The 19,068-nt window shown below is 35.7% G+C and overlaps 2 protein-coding genes across 3 annotated transcripts; both read left to right on the forward strand.

Annotated features, from left to right (window-relative positions):
- The first annotated feature begins 128 nt into the window (after nt 1–128).
- On the forward strand, nt 129–9,717 carry LOC105974063 (conserved oligomeric Golgi complex subunit 2). Its single transcript, XM_012999107.2, has 12 exons — nt 129–891; nt 2,421–2,627; nt 4,149–4,485; nt 4,832–4,993; nt 5,082–5,181; nt 5,302–5,514; nt 5,626–5,725; nt 7,192–7,392; nt 7,553–7,657; nt 8,370–8,495; nt 8,984–9,118; nt 9,221–9,717. The coding sequence occupies exons 1-12, from the start codon at nt 430–432 to the stop codon at nt 9,332–9,334; spliced, it is 2,262 nt and encodes a 753-aa protein (XP_012854561.2). The 5' UTR covers nt 129–429; the 3' UTR covers nt 9,335–9,717.
- Nucleotides 9,718–11,031: 1,314 nt separating this feature from the next.
- Nucleotides 11,032–17,221, forward strand: LOC105974001 (conserved oligomeric Golgi complex subunit 2). 2 transcript variants are annotated; one of them, XM_012999045.2, is made up of 12 exons: nt 11,032–11,732; nt 12,247–12,453; nt 12,767–13,103; nt 13,441–13,602; nt 13,689–13,788; nt 13,908–14,120; nt 14,235–14,334; nt 15,306–15,506; nt 15,662–15,766; nt 16,418–16,543; nt 16,639–16,773; nt 16,873–17,221. In XM_012999045.2, exons 1-12 carry the CDS (start codon nt 11,304–11,306, stop codon nt 16,984–16,986), a joined length of 2,229 nt encoding a protein of 742 aa, XP_012854499.2. In that variant the 5' UTR covers nt 11,032–11,303; the 3' UTR covers nt 16,987–17,221. The 2 variants fall into 2 exon arrangements, 1 of the variants encoding a protein (XP_012854499.2); XR_016033456.1 differs by having other exon boundaries at nt 11,040–11,732; nt 16,621–16,773.
- The last annotated feature ends 1,847 nt before the right edge of the window (nt 17,222–19,068 follow it).

Consider the following 19,068-nt stretch of genomic DNA (forward strand, 5'->3'; position numbering starts at 1 on the left):
ATCAACTCCTAAAATATCTTATCAGATGTAGGAGTTTATAAGATGTTTTAAATAAACTAAACCAAACGAGCTCTAAGAGAGTGTTTGATTAGCTTGATAAGCTGTCTTATAACTGTTATAAGATGTTTAACAACTTATAGTCTTGTATTAAAAAATCCATTAGGAGATATAGTGATGGTGAAGTACATTTGTGTAATAATTTTGCTAGTTTAATTCATTACATTTTCTTATAAATTTATTTATGTACATGTATATTAAAATAACAAAAAATAAAAATAAAAAATCAAATTAATTAATAATGACTAAAATGAAATAGAAAAAAAAAAAAAGAAAAAAATCACAGTACTAATAAGAATTCCTGCAAAATTCTCCAATAAAAGCCCTTTCCTAAATCCCAGTTAATTTCTTCTGCATTACATTTTCTCAACAATGGCCACAGATCTGCACTCTCCGTTGCCCAAATCGGCGACGGATTTATTCGGCGACCCGATTGAGGATTCGCATCCGTTGTGGCTGAACCCGTCGAAGTTCACCGACGCCGAATTCGACCCGGAGTCGTACATCTCAGATCTCCGCACCTTCGTCCCCTTCGACACACTGCGCTCGGAGCTCCGATCTCATTTAGGCGCCCTCAAACACGAGCTGGTTGAGCTAATCAACCGCGACTACGTCGATTTCGTCAGCCTCAGCACGAAGCTCGTCGACGTCGAGGCCGCGGTGGTGCGCATGAGGGCCCCGCTTCTCGAGATCAAGGAGAAGATCTTGGATTTTCGCGGCTCCGTTGACATCTCGCTGGCGGCGCTGCAGAGCCGGCTGAAGCAGCGATCTCAGGCCAATGAGGCGAGGGAGGTGTTGGAGTTGCTGCTCGACACTTTTCATGTCGTTTCTAAGGTATAGCAGTTTAAATTTGTGTTCACATTGGCAATGCATGTTTGGCAATGCAGTGGGAAAACACGATTTCCTTAATTTAATTAGAGTTGTTCTTAATTTGGATTATCCATCTGTTGTGATGTACTTATCTCAATTCATTCAATTTTGCTAGCAACAATTAAGTTAATGTGAAAAATTGGATCTTTGATTTTTTGTGGTCGGACTTTCAAATGTCGTGTGATGCGTTTGTACGGGTGTGATCGTGCATGTGTACTAGTGTTTGGATCTCGAGGAAAAGGATTTTTTCCTTGTCACTGCCAGGATATTGTTCAGGCTACGAGTCATAAGTCAGAGAGTCTACATGGAAGAGCCAAAATTGCTCAAGTTTGCATTTGACATGTTCTGTTTAACTAGATGAGTTGTTTTACGCTGCTATCATTGTGCGCCAAACAAATTTTTAGTTCACTATTCTACGCAACCAATCATATGAAATCGGTCTTTGGTGATTCGTCGGTGTAATAACATCTCTATTGTAATGCAACTAATGAGGCAGGTGAAACAATATGAGGTCATTGTAGTTTTGAAATGATTTTAGTTATGTACTTAGATGACTATGAAGTTGGGATCTAAGTATCAGAAAACTAAGGAAGCTCCATGATAATATTAGTTATAATCCTTGTAGACATCTCATTTTGGTTGTCTACTGAAACATTGACATTTAAATGGTCTATGGGATCTTGCAATAGTTGCTCTATAATAATAAGGTGATAAGTACGGGTCCTAGGCTTTCTAACTGAATACAGTTTGGAACAGTTAAAGATAATTTGACAAAAAATTATGTCTTGAACGTAGTCTATAATATAGTGTATGGAGTGTGCCCAGCTGATGTGAGAAATGTGGCCATCAATGACGAATTATTCTTAGTTACTGTTTTCCTTGGGCATTGGAAGAATCACAACTCTGATGGACGATTGGTAATAGTTTATTTTCACTAGGAACTTGTTGTTCTAGTCGTTTGCTGGCAAGTTTAAGAGCACTAAATCTGCTGATAAGGAAACTAAAAGGATCATAGTAAAACTGAAACATATTATCTCCAAAGTGTAGGGAAAACCACTCCCCGCAATTATTCTTGATACGATTCACATGCATGTGATGGTTTTTCTTTTATGTTGAGATTGTTTGAATAAGAGAAATATTGGACTTTATACCCAATCACTTACAGACTAATTGTTTCCAGTTTATATTTATTTATTGCCTTAATGTGTGTGTGTGTGCTCATTTTGCTGTTGAGTTCTTCCATAGAGATAGCTGTAAGATTTAGTGTCTCAAACGCATCTGGAGCTTATTAATTAATCCTTTGTTTAGTAGTTGCAGTTTTCTTCTACTTCCCGACACATGTCATCTTAGTCGAGGCTGGTCTGGAACTATGTGAATAGTAGGAAATTAACTAATTTGATTTACGTGTGGTTTAGCTCTGCAGTATATTTGCCTCTTGTTACTCCATTGCTGTATTGCTTATGTTTGATCAAAGTTCATATTATGTTTTTCAGGTCGAAAAATTGATAAAGGAGCTGCCTAGTGTTCCAGCTGATTGGTCCAGTGGAACCATGAGTTCTACTGAGAAAGGTCAACTAAGCAATGGTATTTCCTTTCAACATTCTGAAAATGGAACTAGCCTCAGGGAGACACAAAGCATGCTTCTGGAGAGAATTGCTAGTGAAATGAATCGGCTAAAGTTCTATATTACTCATGCACAGGTCTATCTAGCTCCATTCTCGTAGAAAGGCTTTTCATATTTATTATAATATAACCTGTTACCTTTTTTCCTGCACGATGAAAAAATAGTATAAGAATTCATCATCCGTATTTGTTCTGCAACTTCTAACTCTATAATTTTTATTCTATCTTTAATCTAATTTTTGAGTGACGTATGGAAATTTTCTGACAGTTGTCTTCCAAATTCTTTGATACTAATGATTAAACGACTTCTAGCAATTTTGATGCCTCTCACAGAACTCGTTATTGCTTCCTTCAAATTTACATCTCTGACATGCTTGCAGCAGAAGCAGATATCTATTTTTTTTATGGATAAATGTAATCTTGCTGACATACCAAAATGGATTCGACAACTCACTCCATCTCTTGGCTTTGTGCTTGCATTTGTGATTGCTTTTGCAAACATGTGCATTAACACGCCTCCCCACCCACCCTCTTCCATTTTTCTGTAAGGCTTGTTAACCAATGGGATTTCATATAGAACAAATATCTTTTAACCATAAATAGTTTCATTTCTTCACCGTCGCATCGTTTTCGTGTGACGACTGATGAATACTCAATGCAGGGAAAGCTTAGCGCTTCGATGCTCAAAATGTAAAGTTTCTATTTTCATGGATATGTATGGGGAGCTACATTTGTGCCGTTAGGTTATGAAATGATTCAAGAGAAACGGAATTTCCAGTCAAAAGAAGATTGATCTAGTAGATTTTAAGGTCACACAATCTGTTCAGAGAATCTTGTACTCAGTGTACATCTGCGGTTGCATTTTTTGTAGCTCTTGTTTCTTGATTTAGATCTAAATAGTCTAATTATTAAACCAATAGGGTTTAATAGCCATGGAAAGCGCTTAGGCATTTAAGTGGATAACATAAGAGCTTGGTGTATGCATTTCTTAGATAATTCAGTTGCCATTTATGACATTTGATTGACTACTTCAATGAGCGTAGATGATGTATTTGAACTTTAAGGAATTACCGAGTAGTAATCTCCATAAAAACCAATGATAACCTTTCACTTCTGACCTCAACTGCACAGAAGCCCAAGTATTTTTCTAGTACTTCTTGTTGCTGTAACTGGATCAACTGAAGTGAGTTTGAGTTATCACCACATTCATGGTAAAAAAAACTATTTAGAACCAAGATTGTCTGGATGCATTGGGATTTCCTGTCGTTCAGTCACCTTATATTTGAAACATAAGCCTTAGAAGCACTGATGCATTTTATAAATTAAAACTGTATGTCGCAGTTATAATGTTCAAGAATCACAACAGTTTATGAACCATAGATATTCTATGTAAATTAAAAGAATATAAAAAAGTAAAACTTCACATAAAATGAGCTAAAGTAAAAAAAAAAAAACACTGTGGACTTTTCTAATATGCTTTTTTGTGCAAATGAAGGCATAATTTCTTTCAAGGATACATCCCTGACATAATATGCTTCTACGTATAAGTGAACTTCTGGAATATTAATCATGTTTCTCTTTCTATGATGGCAGTACAGAACATGCCCTTTGTTGAGAACATGGTAAAGAGGATTCAAAATGCTAGCTTGTTACTGGATTCAAGCTTGGGGCACTGTTTTGCTGATGGGTTGGAGCACCGGGATGAAAATGCAATATACAATTGCTTACGTGCATATGCTGCTATTGATAAAACCAGTAGTGCTGAGGAAATTTTTCGTTCAGCGGTTGTTGCACCGTTCATACAGAAAATTATCTCTCATGGCTCGACAGGATCAGTTAATGGGTCATCCGGAGATGAGCTTGAGCAAGACTATGAAAGAATCAAGCAACACATTGAAGATGATTGCAAATTTTTATTGGAAATATCTTTTACAGGTGTTTGCTTATTATTTAGTTAAAAAGTGAAGTAATATTCCAATGTAGTTGTCCTGAAAATATCTTGCTGAACTGAGTTAATCAACTTGCAATCCTCAGTTTAACTATTTTGTCATTGTTAACTTTTTGCTAAATCACATGGTTGAACTTGAGTAGCTCTGAGTTAATTGTTTGCCTTGTACATGCTTTTCACTTTTATTTTTCTGGTATCTATGTGAACTTTGTGCGGTGGCCAGTGTGTGAATGCATTGTACACTTTTATATCTTTGATGCTAGCCAGTTGTCTATCCCTGGTATTAATATAACTTGCATATGTGCTGATTGTTTTACTGTTTGAATTATGCAGAAAATTCAGGTCTGCATGTTTTTAGCTTCCTGGCGAATTCTATTCTGAAAGAGGTCTTATCAGCCATCCAGAAAGGAAAACCAGGGGCTTTCTCTCCTGGAAGGCCCGTGGAGTTCCTCAAAAACTATAAGTCAAGCTTAGGTTTCTTGGATTATCTAGAAGGTGGTTTGAGAAACCTGTTAACTCTTTATGTGCTCGTACTTTCGGTTCTCTGCAACACTTTTTGCTCATGGACTTTGTTGTTTTCAAGGTTACTGTCCCTCTCGATCTGCTGTCGCTAAATTACGGGAAGAGACAGTCTATATAGATTTCATGAAGCAATGGAATACTGGGGTTTATTTCTCATTGAGGTATATATGCATCATAGTTTATTATGTTTTGGTTTCCCAAATGTTGGGAAGGTAATAAAACTGAAAACAAAAGAGAAAATATATCAATTTGAAGATGGAGCTGTTGATTCATTACCTCAGGTTCCAAGAAATAGCCGGTGCTCTGGATTCTGCACTTACGACTACTACACTTTTACGCTCTCAGAACTCCTCCAATCAGGAATATTCTCAAAGCTTAGCATTGAAGCAAAGTATTTCTCTTATGGATTGCTTGAGATCATGCTGGAGAGATGATGTTCTTGTCCTTTCTTGCTCTGACAAGTTTTTACGCTTATTTCTGCAACTTCTTTCAAGGTAGTTTGCTTTTATACTACAAGAAATTTGATGTTTTGTATTTTTGTGATTTAAGATTTTGGCCTGAAGACATGCTGACATTCAAGATATACCAATCGTTTATTGATGTAGATACTCGAACTGGTTGTCAGCTGGATTGAATGCTCGCAAAACTGGCAATGCAAGTGGCAATGAATGGGCTATTTCTGCTGCCCCAAATGACTTCCTCTATGTATGTACATCATTGATTAGATATTAATTGATTCTTCTATGCAAAATGTTATTGCTTCGGTTCTATAAACTATATTGCCTGCTTGCCTTCCCAGTTGAGGATCGACTTTCCCTTAAAAAGACAATAGATATGTATTGCCTTTCCTAGTTGAGGATCGATTGTCCCCAAATCTGTTTATGTCATTCTTATGACCTGTACGGCCTAAAATAAATGCTCAACTGAATATTGAAGAAGTCCCTTAGTAGATATTTTTTAGATCATATTTTTCTTGTAAAAACACTACGACCTCAGGAATCTCAAGCAAATGTCCTTTTGAAACACCCAAGATTTTCTCTTATTTCCAATATGTAATATTCACTTGGCTAAGTTGGTTTATTTATTTATTTAGTTGTGTACCCTACTAACGAAAGTATTCAACATGGAATACACATAATGATCAGAAAGGAACACAATATTGGCTTTTGTTCTTTCACTATTTCAGTTATTGTTCTATTTCTCTGTCTTCGTATCTGGTTCTGTTCTTTGCTGTCTGCCTCTCTAACCCCTAAACCCGTTCCTCTCCTTTTTTTCACTACGGGTCAAAATTATCTTTAGTATCTCTCTAAAAGGTTATATCTTGAGATTTGCGAATTTAAGAGCTACTTAGACATCTTTCCTGCATATGATTCGTAAGTGCTAATCTCGATAAAGCATATTATGCTACATCTTTGTGAAGCTTTCTAATATCTTGACACAATTGATGTTCTACTCAATATTTCTTGAGTTGGTAAAAATGGAGCTAGGATTTTTGCATCATTTGAGCTTGTAAGATTCAAAATGTTGGCCGTATTATCAAATTTTGCTGTATTCAGAAGTACTAACAGAGTTCCGGAAGTTGGGAATCTTGTGCATTTTACACTACCTATTAGTTGTTCGCCACTTGTTTATTTGCTAGCTGTGCTTTTTAGTTTAGTTTGTAGTAGTCGAGCTTCTGTCTGGGATGAATACATTTTTTTTTAATATAAGTCAACCTTTTTAATCTTATTTTATAGCCCAAAGGGGATAGAGATGGTCTGGTCAAAATAATTCAAAAGTGCTGAGTTTTGTTAGTTCGGAGGGGATTCTCTTTTTACGGTTCAACTGGCAAATAAATTTCTCAAATGTTAAATTAATTCTAATTTTACGAGTTCTGGAGGGTATGTCACTAATGTCTGTATGGAAAGCTGATTGCATGCAGCATTCTATTGTTTTTTTTTTCTCTTTTTGATTTTGTATATTGAATTTTAATTAAAATCTTAAAACATTTTTTGCATTGGTCCCAGTTTCCCGTTTTCATTTATCGACTCTCCTGAACACGTGAAATTTAGATAAATGGTGATGACATGTGGTGAAGTTGGTGTGTATTATTGTATTGGTAGAATCAACATTCACCTTATAATAGTCAAAGATCAGATGTTAAATTTGTTTATCAAACTTTTTTTTTGCAGATAATTCATGACATAAATTGCCTGGTCGATGAAGTTTGTGGTGACTACCTTGGGCATGTACTTGAGCTTCTCAAGTCGTGCTCCCCTGAAGTACGTGATCTTGTGAAGCAGGGTATTTTACAGGGTGGCAATTCTCTCAAAGTTCTCCAGCCTCTGCTAATTAATTCGATTGTAGAAACTTTAGTTGAGAAATCTGTGGAGGTTAGCCATCTTCCTTTATTCTACTATGCTCTAAAAGATCCTATTAAATGTCAAAAGGAATTTTCGTTTGGAATAGCTGGTTGTATTCTTAACGATGGGTATTATATTGGCCGTATATGTGATATCATCACCATTGAGATACTGAGAATATTTTGTGTAGGATTTGCGACAACTCAAAGGAATAACAGCAACATATAGGATGACCAATAAACCTCTTCCGGTTCGGCATTCACCATATGTATCTGCAGTATTACGTCCTCTAAAGGTACAACTATTTCTTTAGCTCCACAATCTTGTATCTTAGCTGATATGAAATTCCACAAACTTTTAATGCTAATCTAGAAACAACTAAGACAACACAGCCTAGTTCTTTCATTTGAGATTAAGATTTTTGGCGAACCAATTAGGCATCTAATGCTAGATTGATGATGAATATGATAAAAATGTGAGTGCATAAAATTACAATCCCCACTTTCGGTCTCCCATACCCCATCCCCACCCGCACATTTGAGGCCAAAGAGGTAAGAAAATCCTGTACCGAAACTGAAATTAGTAACCCTTTACTAACAAATACAGTAATTGTGCCAAAATTATATTTTATCTTTGTGAAAAGAAATAGTTGTTGAACAGAATATACTAATGCTATTCTCATTCAAGAATTTCGTATTACTTTCTAAAACTCTCTCCTCATAGCCCAAAGCAAACATAACAAAGCAACTACTCTTGTCATATGAGCCATTGATCCTTTTAAGCTATTGAACTGAGGGTTCAAGATCTCTCGTATCTAGATCTTAATTTTGGTTACTTTATGCGTCTTTTGGGTTGATATGTAGTAGGTATTGTCCTCTTGTGAACTGCCTCACATGTGGGGATACTTTACAAGTATTGTTTTTAAGTCTGCTTTATTTCTGTAACTATATTTAAGCAACTCAAACTGATTTCGGAGAAAAATCTTCCATCGCTGCTATTTCCTGCAGGCTTTTCTGGAAGCAGAGCAAGCTGCTACATATTTAACAAAGGATCTCCGTAAAGAACTCGTACATGGTGCTGCTTTCGAGATTACTCGTCGATATTATGAATTAGCTTCTGATCTTGTCAGTGTGGTATGTTCACTATCCAAAGCGCTCTTTTTTATCCTTGGTCATTTGGTGATATTATTCAGAGTGCATTTTAGGCTCTATTTGTGCCAATAGTATTACATTGCACTGTGCAGTTCCTGCTGAAAGTTGTTTGAGACTTTTGAGGGATGAATCTAGATTCTACTTATTAGTGGGGGTGATTGCGAAATTCGAAAGCAATTCACGAAATATAGATTGAGAGCAACTATTGAGATGTAGTTAACTATCATGGAAAAAGAGACGATATCTGGACATAATAATTTATGAATAACTGTATGTGTGCAAGCATGCATAGCTTTGTTATTATACTAATAATAATGTAGGATATTAGTGTCGATGTACCATAGTTTAGTTATTTCAATTTTTCTTGCTATATCGACTGTAGCTTCTCGGCTCAAATGGATTTAGAGCCAGTCAATCTTTTTCAATAAAGTGAAATAAAAAACACTGCCAAGCTGACACTTTGTTGACAGGCCAGAAAAACGGAGTCCTCGCTCCAGAAAATACGTTTAGGTGCACAAAGGCGAGCTGGAGCAAGTTCAGACGTCTCGGACCATAACGTATCTGATACAGACAAGATCTGTATGCAGTTACTTCTTGATATTCAGGTGCGATAGAGTTCTTAATTCTTATCCAAACCCAAAATATCAGTGCAAGTGATTAAATCTGCTTTTTTTTTTCTCACTTTCGATTTTTGTTCCGACATTCAGGAATATGGGCGTAACCTTGCTTCCCTTGGAGTTGATGCTGCTGACATTCCAACATATCGATCCCTATGGCAGTGTGTTGCTCCTTCTGACAAGCAAAACACGATAAGCTTCTAGTAACAGAATTCGGCCAAACAGTCAAAGAAGTCATTCATTGCAAGTACGAGAAGTATTGAGTAAAACGGCACGGGTATACTAAATTATTAGTCCTTAAATGAGATTTATCCCCTTCCTTCATTAGAGTCGTTTTTGAGGATCCTTTTTTCTTCCATTCTTTTTCCCTTTGGTTTCCGTTTATGTTCAAGCCCGTCTTACTCAGTGAGCTACTAAGAAGAGTTGTAATGAGAATTTCTCCCTTCCAGGCTGCTGTTCCTAAAATTGCAAAACATACAGACAGCAAAAAACTCTGCAAAAACAGAAAAAAAAACAGTCATACATTCCCCTCTGTAGTTATCTTTTAATATAAAGGAGTTTTGGCATTATTTTGTGCTAAACTATAACGGGAGTTGATGATTTGAAGTTCAAGACCATATATATATATATATAATTCAACATAATATGAATAAAAAAATAATTTCGCAAAATCTTAAATAAAGTATTAAATAATTTAGGGATACTTCAAAATATGTTATATTCAATATCTTGTAGTGGATATTGTTATTTTAATCAGTATTTTGTTTCATTGGAACATCAATTTTTGTGAAGTGTCGTATTTCATTTTGTATAATTTACTTAATTTTTTTATTTTTTTTCTTTTGAGAATTGCTTAAAATTTATTGGTCCCCAAGTTATTATATTACCATAATTTAAATGATAAATAAGATACTAGTGGATATTCGGATATTAGTGGTAATGGTTATGTGTACCGTTAAATTTTTAAATTGTTTTGGTAAAGTTCTGGTTTGAAGATATATTAAATGGTAATAGTTCTGGTATTACACTTTTTCGAAGGGTACCCACTCCGTTGTCATCTCTAATCACAACCCATGGGCGAAGTCGTTGCACCTTAGAAAAACGAAGGAATATCTCCTTGAAATGGTCCCAAAACCCTAGCCCCGCATTGGAAGAGCTCCTACGCCCAAGATGGAGTATCAGAGCGGCGTGCGCAGTCGCAGACCCTAGCAAATTCGGGGTTTCGAGAATATCTTCTTTGAATGGTTGTCAAATACCCTAACCTTACGTTGAAAGAGCTTTTAAAATACAATTTTCTGCAAACTATTATTACAACTTCAAAAACAAATACGATGACAATCTTGCATTAGCATTAAAGTGTTCAAGATTTCCTCTCTTGAAATCATTGGGTAAATAAGACCTAAATTGTCCATATTAAGGTTCATCTGGTGCGCATAAGATGAATCTGTACCTGCACATGATTCATGATTAGGATAATATAGTATCTAAATCCTCGATATTCACTATGACAAAAAGATGGATATATGGGATCATAATATCTCGCACTTTTGAGTAATTGCAACCACCCATCAAATATGAATCTTGTTAAACGTCTATCCTTGTGTCGAATTTAGTGAAATCTTTTAGATAATGTGGAATATTCTCCAACTTATACCCGTTTCACCTCATTCAATTTCCGCATTTTGAAACTAGATGATCATAAGATGCGCTTCTTGACTTATAAAAATCAGAATGTGGTGCATCAGAAACTGCATTTTTGCACAAAACGAGTACAAACTAGAGAATACTCCACATAACCTAGAATATTATATTGAATTTGACACTATAAGGGTGTACGTAGTTGATGAAATATTTATAATTACCCAAACATGATGAATTTTTTCGTAATTTAACTTTATAACCAATATTCATTCAGGAAACTATGCAAGTTTGAGAAGAAGAACGTTTAATTACCAGGCAAAAGTAAGAATGTTTGAATTTGTATTTCCAGAAAAATCAACATCACTTTGGTACAGTAATTCCACTCACTCAGCAGTAGTTTGTAAAAAAATGAAAGGCCAAATACAAATATGTGATCTGCCACACAGGGGGAAAAATGGTGTTTTCGACTTCCGAGATGCGTTCGAAAATGTGAAAAAAAAAAACTGAAAACAATTCCTACAAAATTTCTCCGATGGCGACGGATTTATTCGGCGACCCGATTGAGGATTCGCATCCGTTATGGCTCAACCCGTCCAAGTTCACCGACCCGGAATTCGACCCGGAGTTGTACATCTCGGATCTCCGCACCTTCGTCCCCTTCGACACCCTGCGTTCGGAACTCCGATCTCATTTAGGCGCCCTCAAGCACGAGCTGGTTGACCTAATCAACCGCGATTACGTCGATTTCGTCAGCCTCAGTACAAAGCTCGTCGACGTCGAGGCCGCGGTGGTGCGCATGAGGGCCCCGCTTCTCGAGATCAAGGAGAAGATTTTGAATTTTCGTGGCTCGGTTGACTTCTCCTTGGCGGCGCTGCAGAGCCGGCGGAAGCAGCGATATCAGGCCGATGAAACGAGGGAGGTGTTGGAGTTGCTGCTCGACACGTTTCATGTTGTTTCTAAGGTATCGCTGTTTTCGATTTTCGATTCAACACTAGCTATGCATGTCTGAAATGCAGGGGTTTACTTGATTTGATAATCTATGTGCTCTGATGTACTTATCTCAATTCGTTTAATTTAGCTAGCAGTAGTTAAGGCAATGAGAAAAGTTTGTTCTTTTAATTTTTGTACTGGGAGTTTCAAATGCCGTTTGATGCGTTTGTGCGAGTGCGATCATGTATGCGTACTAGTATTCAGTAATTACTGACAACAATATGCTTATTTGTGTCCATTTTTGCTGTTGAGTTCTTCCATAGTGATAGATGTAAGATTTGGTTTCCGTCTGGTGTTTATTAGTTGTAGTTTTCTTCTGCTTCCTGAGATTGTTGTCTCGGTCGAAGCTTGTCTCGAACTACGTGAATGGTATGAAATTATCTAATTTGAGTAACGTGTGGTTTTTCTATGCAATATATTTGCCTATAGTTCCTCAATTGATATATTACTTAATGCTTGATCGAAGTTTATATTATTTTGGTCAGGTTGAAAAAATGATAAATGAGCTGCCAAGTGTTCCAGCTGAATTGCCCAATGGAACCACGGGTTCTACTGAGAAAGATCGACTAAGAAATAGTATTCCTTTTCAACATTCGGAAAATGGAACTAACCTCAGAGAGACACAAAGCGTGCTTCTGGAGAGAATTGCTATTGAAATGAATCAACTAAAGCTCTATACTACTCATGCACAGGTCTGTCTAGCTCCATTCTCGTAGAAACGCTTCTCCTATTTATTATTATATAACCTGTTACCTTTTTCCTGCATGATGATGAAATAGTATGAGATTTGTGAACCATAGATATTCTATGTAAATAAATAAAAAATCAAAAAGTAAAGTTTACATAAAATGAGCTAAATTGAAAAAAAAAAAAACATTATCTGGACTTTGCTGATACACTTCTTGTATAAAGGAATGCTTGAATTCTTATAAAGATACATGCCTCTACGTATAAGTGGACTTCTAGAATAAGAATCCTGATTCGCTTTCTATGATGGCAGCACAGAACATGCCCTTTATTGAGAACATGGTGAAGAGGATTCAGAACGCTAGTTTGTTACTGGATACAAGCTTGGGATACTGTTTTGCAGATAGCCTGGAGCACAGGGATGCAAATGCAATATACAATTGTTTACGTGCATATGCTGCTATTGATGAAACCAGTAGTGCTGAGGAAATCTTTCGTTCAACAGTTGTTGCACCATTCATACAGAAAATTATTCCTCATGGCTCATCAGGAGCAGTTGGTGAATCATCTGGAGATGAGCTCGAGCAAGACTACGAAAGAATCAAGCGACGCATTGAAGATGATTGCAAATTTTTATTGGAAATATCTTTTACAGGTGTGCTTATTATTTAGTTAAATTGGAGTGATACTCCAATGTTGTCCTGGAATTATCTTGCCGAACTAAGTTAATGAACTTGAAAAAATGTCTCACTTGTTTGTCATTGTTAACTTTCTGCTAAATCACATGGTAGAACTTGAGTAGCTCTGAGTTAAATGTTGTTCGAACTTGTATATACTTTTCATTTTTATTTTCCTGGTTTCTATGGGAAATTTGTGCAGTGGCCAGTGTGTGAATGCATTGTAAACTTGTGTATCTTTAATGCTAGTCAGCTGTCTATTTCTGGTGTTCATATTTGTCGGATATGTGCTGATTGTTTTACTGTTTGATACAGAAAATTCAGGTCTGCATGTTTTTAGCTTCCTGGCGAATTCTATTCTGAAAGAGGTCTTATCAGCCATCCAGAAAGGAAAACCAGGGGCTTTCTCTCCTGGAAGACCCGTGGAGTTCCTCAAAAACTATAAATCAAGCTTAAATTTCTTGGATTATCTAGAAGGTGATTGAGAACCTGTTAACTCATTATGTACTCGTATTTTCTGCTCTTCTCAACAATGTTTGCTCATGTGCTTTGTTGTTTTCAAGGTTACTGTCCCTCTCGATCTGCTGTCGCTAAATTACGGGAAGAGACAGTCTATATAGATTTCATGAAGCAATGGAATACTGGGGTTTATTTCTCATTGAGGTATATATGCATCATAGTTTATTATGTTTCGGTTTTCCCAATGTTGGGAAGGTAATAAAACTGAAAACAAAAGAGAAAATATAACAATTTGAAGATGGACTGTTGATTCATTACCTTAGGTTCCAAGAAATAGCCGGTGCTCTGGATTCTGCACTTATGACTACTACACTTTTACGCTCTCAGAACTCCTCCAATCAGGAATATTCTCAAAGCTTAGCATTGAAGCAAAGTATTTCTCTTATGGATTGCTTGAGATCATGTTGGAGAGATGATGTTCTTGTCCTTTCTTGCTCTGACAAGTTTTTACGCTTATTTCTGCAACTTCTTTCAAGGTAGTTTGCTTTTATACTACAAGAAATTTGATGTTTTGTATTTTTGTGATTTAAGATTTTGGCCTGAAGATATGCTGACATTCAAGATGTACCAATCGTTTATTGATGATGTAGATACTCGAACTGGTTGTCAGCTGGATTGAATGCTCGCAAAACTGGCAATGCAAGTGGCAATGAATGGGCTATATCTGCTGCACCATACGATTTCCTCTATGTATGTATATCATCGATCGGATACTAACTGTTTCTTCTATGCAAAATATTTTTTGGTCAATATGTTATTCTATAGACTTGCTTGCATTCCCAGTTGAGGATGCTGTCCCCTTTTACTACATCTACAAAAGACATTTACTACCTTTTTAGTTGAGGATCGACTGTCCCTTAATCTGTTTATGCGACTCTTACGAGTTATGACCAGTAAAACCTAAAATAAATGCTCAACTGAATATTGAAAACGTCCCTTACTAATATGTTTTGGATCATATTTTCTTGTAAAAGACACTATGGCTTCAGGAATATTCAATCAGTTTCGGTTTCTACTCAATATTTTCGTGAATTGGTAAAATTGAAGCTAGGAGTTTTTAATCGTTTGAGCTTGTAAGATAAAAAAACGTCGGACATGTTATCAAAATTTGCTGTATTCACAAGCAACACTGGTGTTTCAGAAGTTGTACACTAACTATTAGTTGTTCACCACTGATTTGTTTGCTAGCTGTGCTTTATAGTTTTTAGTTTGTAGTTGTTGTGCTTCTGTCTATGATGAATACAAGTTTCTCGAATATAAGTGAACCTTTTTAATCTTATTTTAAAAGGTGATAGATATCGTCTGGTCAAAACAATTAACAAGTGCTGAGTTTTGCAAGTTTGGAGGGTATTCTCTTCTTATGGTTCAACTGGCAAATAAATTTCTCAAACGTCAAACTAGTTCTAATTTTACCAGTTCTGGAGGATATGTTAGTTATAGCCGGCTGGTTACATGCAGAATTTCATTTTCCTCTTTCCTCTGTTTGATTTTGCATGTTGAATTTTTATTTACAATCTTAAATATTTTGCCTTGGTCCCAGTTTCCTGTTTCGTTCATCGACTCTCCTGAACACGTGAAATTTAGATAGATTATGATGACATTCACCTTATAACATTCAAAGATTACTGCGTTAAATTTGTTTATCCAAATCTGTGTTGCAGATAATTCATGACATAAATTGGCTGGTCGATGAAGTTTGTGGTGATTACCTTGGGCATGTACTTGAGCTTCTTAAGTCGTGTTCCCCTGCAGTACTTGATCTTGTGGAGCAGGGTATTTTACAGGGTGGCAATTCTCTCAAAGTTCTCCAGCCTCTTCTAATTAATTCGATTGTAGAAACTCTAGTTGAGAAGTCTTTGGAGGTTAGCTGTCTTTCTTTATTCTTTCTACTATGCTCAAACAGATCCTATTAAATGTCAAAAGGGGTTGTCGTTTGGAATTAATATACTTGCGCAGGTTATATTTTTAATGATATCATTAGCAATCACCAGTGATATACTGAGAATATTTCGTGTAGGATTTTCGACAACTCAAAGGAATCGCAGCAACATATAGGATAACCAATAAACCTCTTCCGGTTCGGCATTCACCATATGTATCTGCAGTATTACATCCTCTAAAGGTACAACTATTTAGTTAGCTCCACAATCTTTAAATACTAATCTATAAACAAATGACACGACACGGCTTATAAAAAAATTTGGTTCTTTCATTTGAAACTGAAATTAGTAGGATCAACCTCTGCAAACAAATACAGTAGAACCTCGATAAATTTAATAACCTTTCTTAAATAATAATTTCTCCAGGTCCCGACTCGGTGACAATGTGTTAAAATATTAATTCGATATTTTAATATCCGCTAAAGTAATATGATTTTGCGAGTCCCAGCTGTATTAATTTATAGAGGTTAACTGTGTATAGTGATATAGTGATTCTGCCAAAATTATTATTAATCTACGCGAAAAGAAAAAGTTGTTGAAGCGAATTTACTAATGTTATTCGCAATCAAGAATTAGTAATACTTACTAAGTCTCTCTCTCTCTATCCTCATCACCCAACACAGACATAACAACGCAACTAATCTTGTCGTATGAGGTACTTAACAATGATCAATCTCTGAATACATGTGTGTTTGTCTGCAGTTGATTGTTAACTTTCGACTTTCGACTTTCGACTGTTTTCAAGTTTACATTATTTCTCCAACCATATATAAGTAACCACGAGCGTCAAACTGATTTGGGAGAAAATCTTCCATCACTGCTGTTTCATGCAGGCTTTTCTGGAAGCAGAGCAAGCTGCTATGTATTTAACAAAGGAGCTCCGTAAAGAACTCGTACACGGTGCTGCTTTCGAGATTACTCGTCGATATTATGAATTAGCTTCTGACATTGTCAGTATGGTATGTTCATTATCCAAATAATAACTTTTCGATTGCATCGCACACTCTCTTATTTTCTGAAAAAAAATACTGCCAAGCTGGCAACTTTTTGACAGGCAAAAAAAATGGAGTCGTCACTGCAGAAAATGCGTTTAGGTGCACAAAGGCGAGGTGGAACAAGTTCAGACGTCTCGGACAATAACGTATCTGAGACAGACAAGATCTGTATGCAGTTACTTCTTGATATTCAGGTGAGATAGAGCTCTTAATTCTTATCCAAACCAAAATATCAGTAGAAAGTAATTAAATCTTTTTTTGTTCTCACTTTCGATTTTTGTTCCGGCATTCAGGAATATGGGCGTAACCTTGCTTCCCTTGGAGTTGATGCTGCTGATATTACAACGTATCGTTCCCTATGGCAGTGTGTTGCTCCTCCTGACAAGCAAAACACGATAAGCTTCTAGTAACGGAATTCGGCCAAACATTCGTATCTGAAAAATTGTACTGCCAGTTAATTGAAAAAAACGGCACGGGTATCCTAAATTATTAGTCCTTTTTCCGTGGTTTTCTTTTACATTCAAGCCCGTACTACTCAGACAGCGAAAAAACTCGGAAAAATTCGTACACTATGTACATATTTAGTTTTCAACCACATACAATGTCTAAATTTTTAATGGATATAAAGGAGTTTTAGCAGTATCTTGTTCTTAAACTATAGTGGGAGTTTGATGATTTGAAGCTCCAACAGCACATACATACATATATACATACATATATACATATATATATATATATATATATATATATATATTGCTGATAATCATTGTATGAAACAATATATAAAGGATGTCTGTCGATGTCAAATTATTTTAATAGAGGAAAAATTAATAAATAGGAAGACTGAGATAATGAAGAAAAAAATAATAATTAAAAAATTAGTGGAGGGTAAAATTAATTTAAAAAATAACAAAGATGTGGTTGGATTTACTTGGCAAAGATTACAACGAGAAGTTTTATAATTGCGATGGAACTACAATTCTTCTCTCGTAACTAAATAAGGAACTACAATTCTTCTCTCGTAACTAAATAAGCCTCTCTCTCTCCAGATATATAAGTATATATATATTAACCTAGCAGAGAGAACTAAATCAGCGCCTCTCTCTCTTCCTCTCTCTCTCTCTCCGGATATATATATATATATATATATATATATATATATATATATATATATATATATATATATATATAACCTAGCTTTGGTGTGACATTCCATCGTAATATTGAATTGATTACCAAAAAAGAAAAGGTACACATAATAAATAACACATATAGATTAGTAAAATATGATGCGTAGTGAAGGTGTTATGATCGTTACCGAAAGTGGAATCGTGCAAGAAATCAACGATGTACATGAGCAACAACAGCTTGCAGAAGAAGAAGATAATATTATTGAATATGTTCAGTACACTCCGAATCTTTTTTTCGGTCCATCACAATATCGTGTTATGGTCGTTAACGAAAGTGGAATCGTGCAAGAAATCAACAATGTAGAGCAACAACAGCTTGCAGAAGAAGATAATATTATTCATGAATATGTTCAGTACTCTCCGGATCTTTTTTTAGGTCCATCAATCTTCGATGAATATCGTAGTCATCCTAATTATGATACCGGCGACTTTTCGTCGGAGTTGCCTCATTTTGATTTTGATTATGATTATGATTATGATGGTGACTTTACTTTGCCTTTTGATATGGACTTTGAGTATGGATATGGTGGTGACGGATTGTCCGAGGAAATAATATTGAAATATCTGGAGATCAAGAGGGTTTCTTCTGACGGAATTAGTAATATTGTTGGAGAAATATGCGTCGTGTGCCAAGACGAACTTTGTCAACTACAACAAAACGAGACGGTTATTGCGACACTGGATTTTTGCGGGCATGAGTACCATTTCGATTGCATCAAACAATGGCTGCAACAAAAGAATAGTTGCCCACTCTGCAAAGCTCAAGCTATTATTGTATGATTTTATAAGTAGGTGGTATAATTACTTTCTTACTTAATTTTCTCCTAGTATTTTGTTCATTATTTTTTTTTTTTGTTAAAAGGGATTTTTCCAGAAACAATGTAGTTGGTTTATTATATACTCGAACAAATTAAAGTAATTACGATGACCGTTTTATGTTTTATCCGGCGAACCAATTGTGCACTTGCGTATATTTTCACGGCCGAAGGCCGGCAATCATCGATGTGAACTTTATATTGTGATTTTAAATTAAAATAATATATATTTATCATAACTTATTTTTGTCCAAGAAATTTTAATCTTGCTGAATTGTGTAAAGTTTGTTGATTCTCATGTAACGCTAAATTTAGAGCATGGTATTAGCATGTAATTTTTAAAACTGAAATCGCAAAAACCTTTGACTAACTAGAGTTAATATTTAAAACTCTATGAACTTTATACAATGTGCCATCTTCAATAAATACATTAATTATCATGTTCTCCAAGCTTTTGTAATAGCATCATGGTTTATTGGAGCGT

The sequence above is a fragment of the Erythranthe guttata genome, chromosome 9 (assembly GCF_056151865.1).
Source record: "Erythranthe guttata isolate IM_541 chromosome 9, IM_541, whole genome shotgun sequence".
Lineage (NCBI taxonomy): Eukaryota > Viridiplantae > Streptophyta > Magnoliopsida > Lamiales > Phrymaceae > Erythranthe > Erythranthe guttata.

Bases quoted from the DNA above. Each gene is read 5' to 3' on its own strand.
- LOC105974063 (XM_012999107.2), top strand. From the start codon at position 430: ATGGCCACAGATCTGCACTCTCCGTTGCCCAAATCGGCGACGGATTTA. The intron at 5,182-5,301 runs GTATATATGCAT...TCATTACCTCAG, and splicing joins GGGGTTTATTTCTCATTGAG to GTTCCAAGAAATAGCCGGTG. The intron at 5,515-5,625 runs GTAGTTTGCTTT...TTATTGATGTAG, and splicing joins TTTCTGCAACTTCTTTCAAG to ATACTCGAACTGGTTGTCAG.
- LOC105974001 (XM_012999045.2), top strand. From the start codon at position 11,304: ATGGCGACGGATTTATTCGGCGACCCGATTGAGGATTCGCATCCGTTA. The intron at 14,335-15,305 runs GTATGTATATCA...TCTGTGTTGCAG, and splicing joins CACCATACGATTTCCTCTAT to ATAATTCATGACATAAATTG. The intron at 15,767-16,417 runs GTACAACTATTT...TGTTTCATGCAG, and splicing joins CAGTATTACATCCTCTAAAG to GCTTTTCTGGAAGCAGAGCA.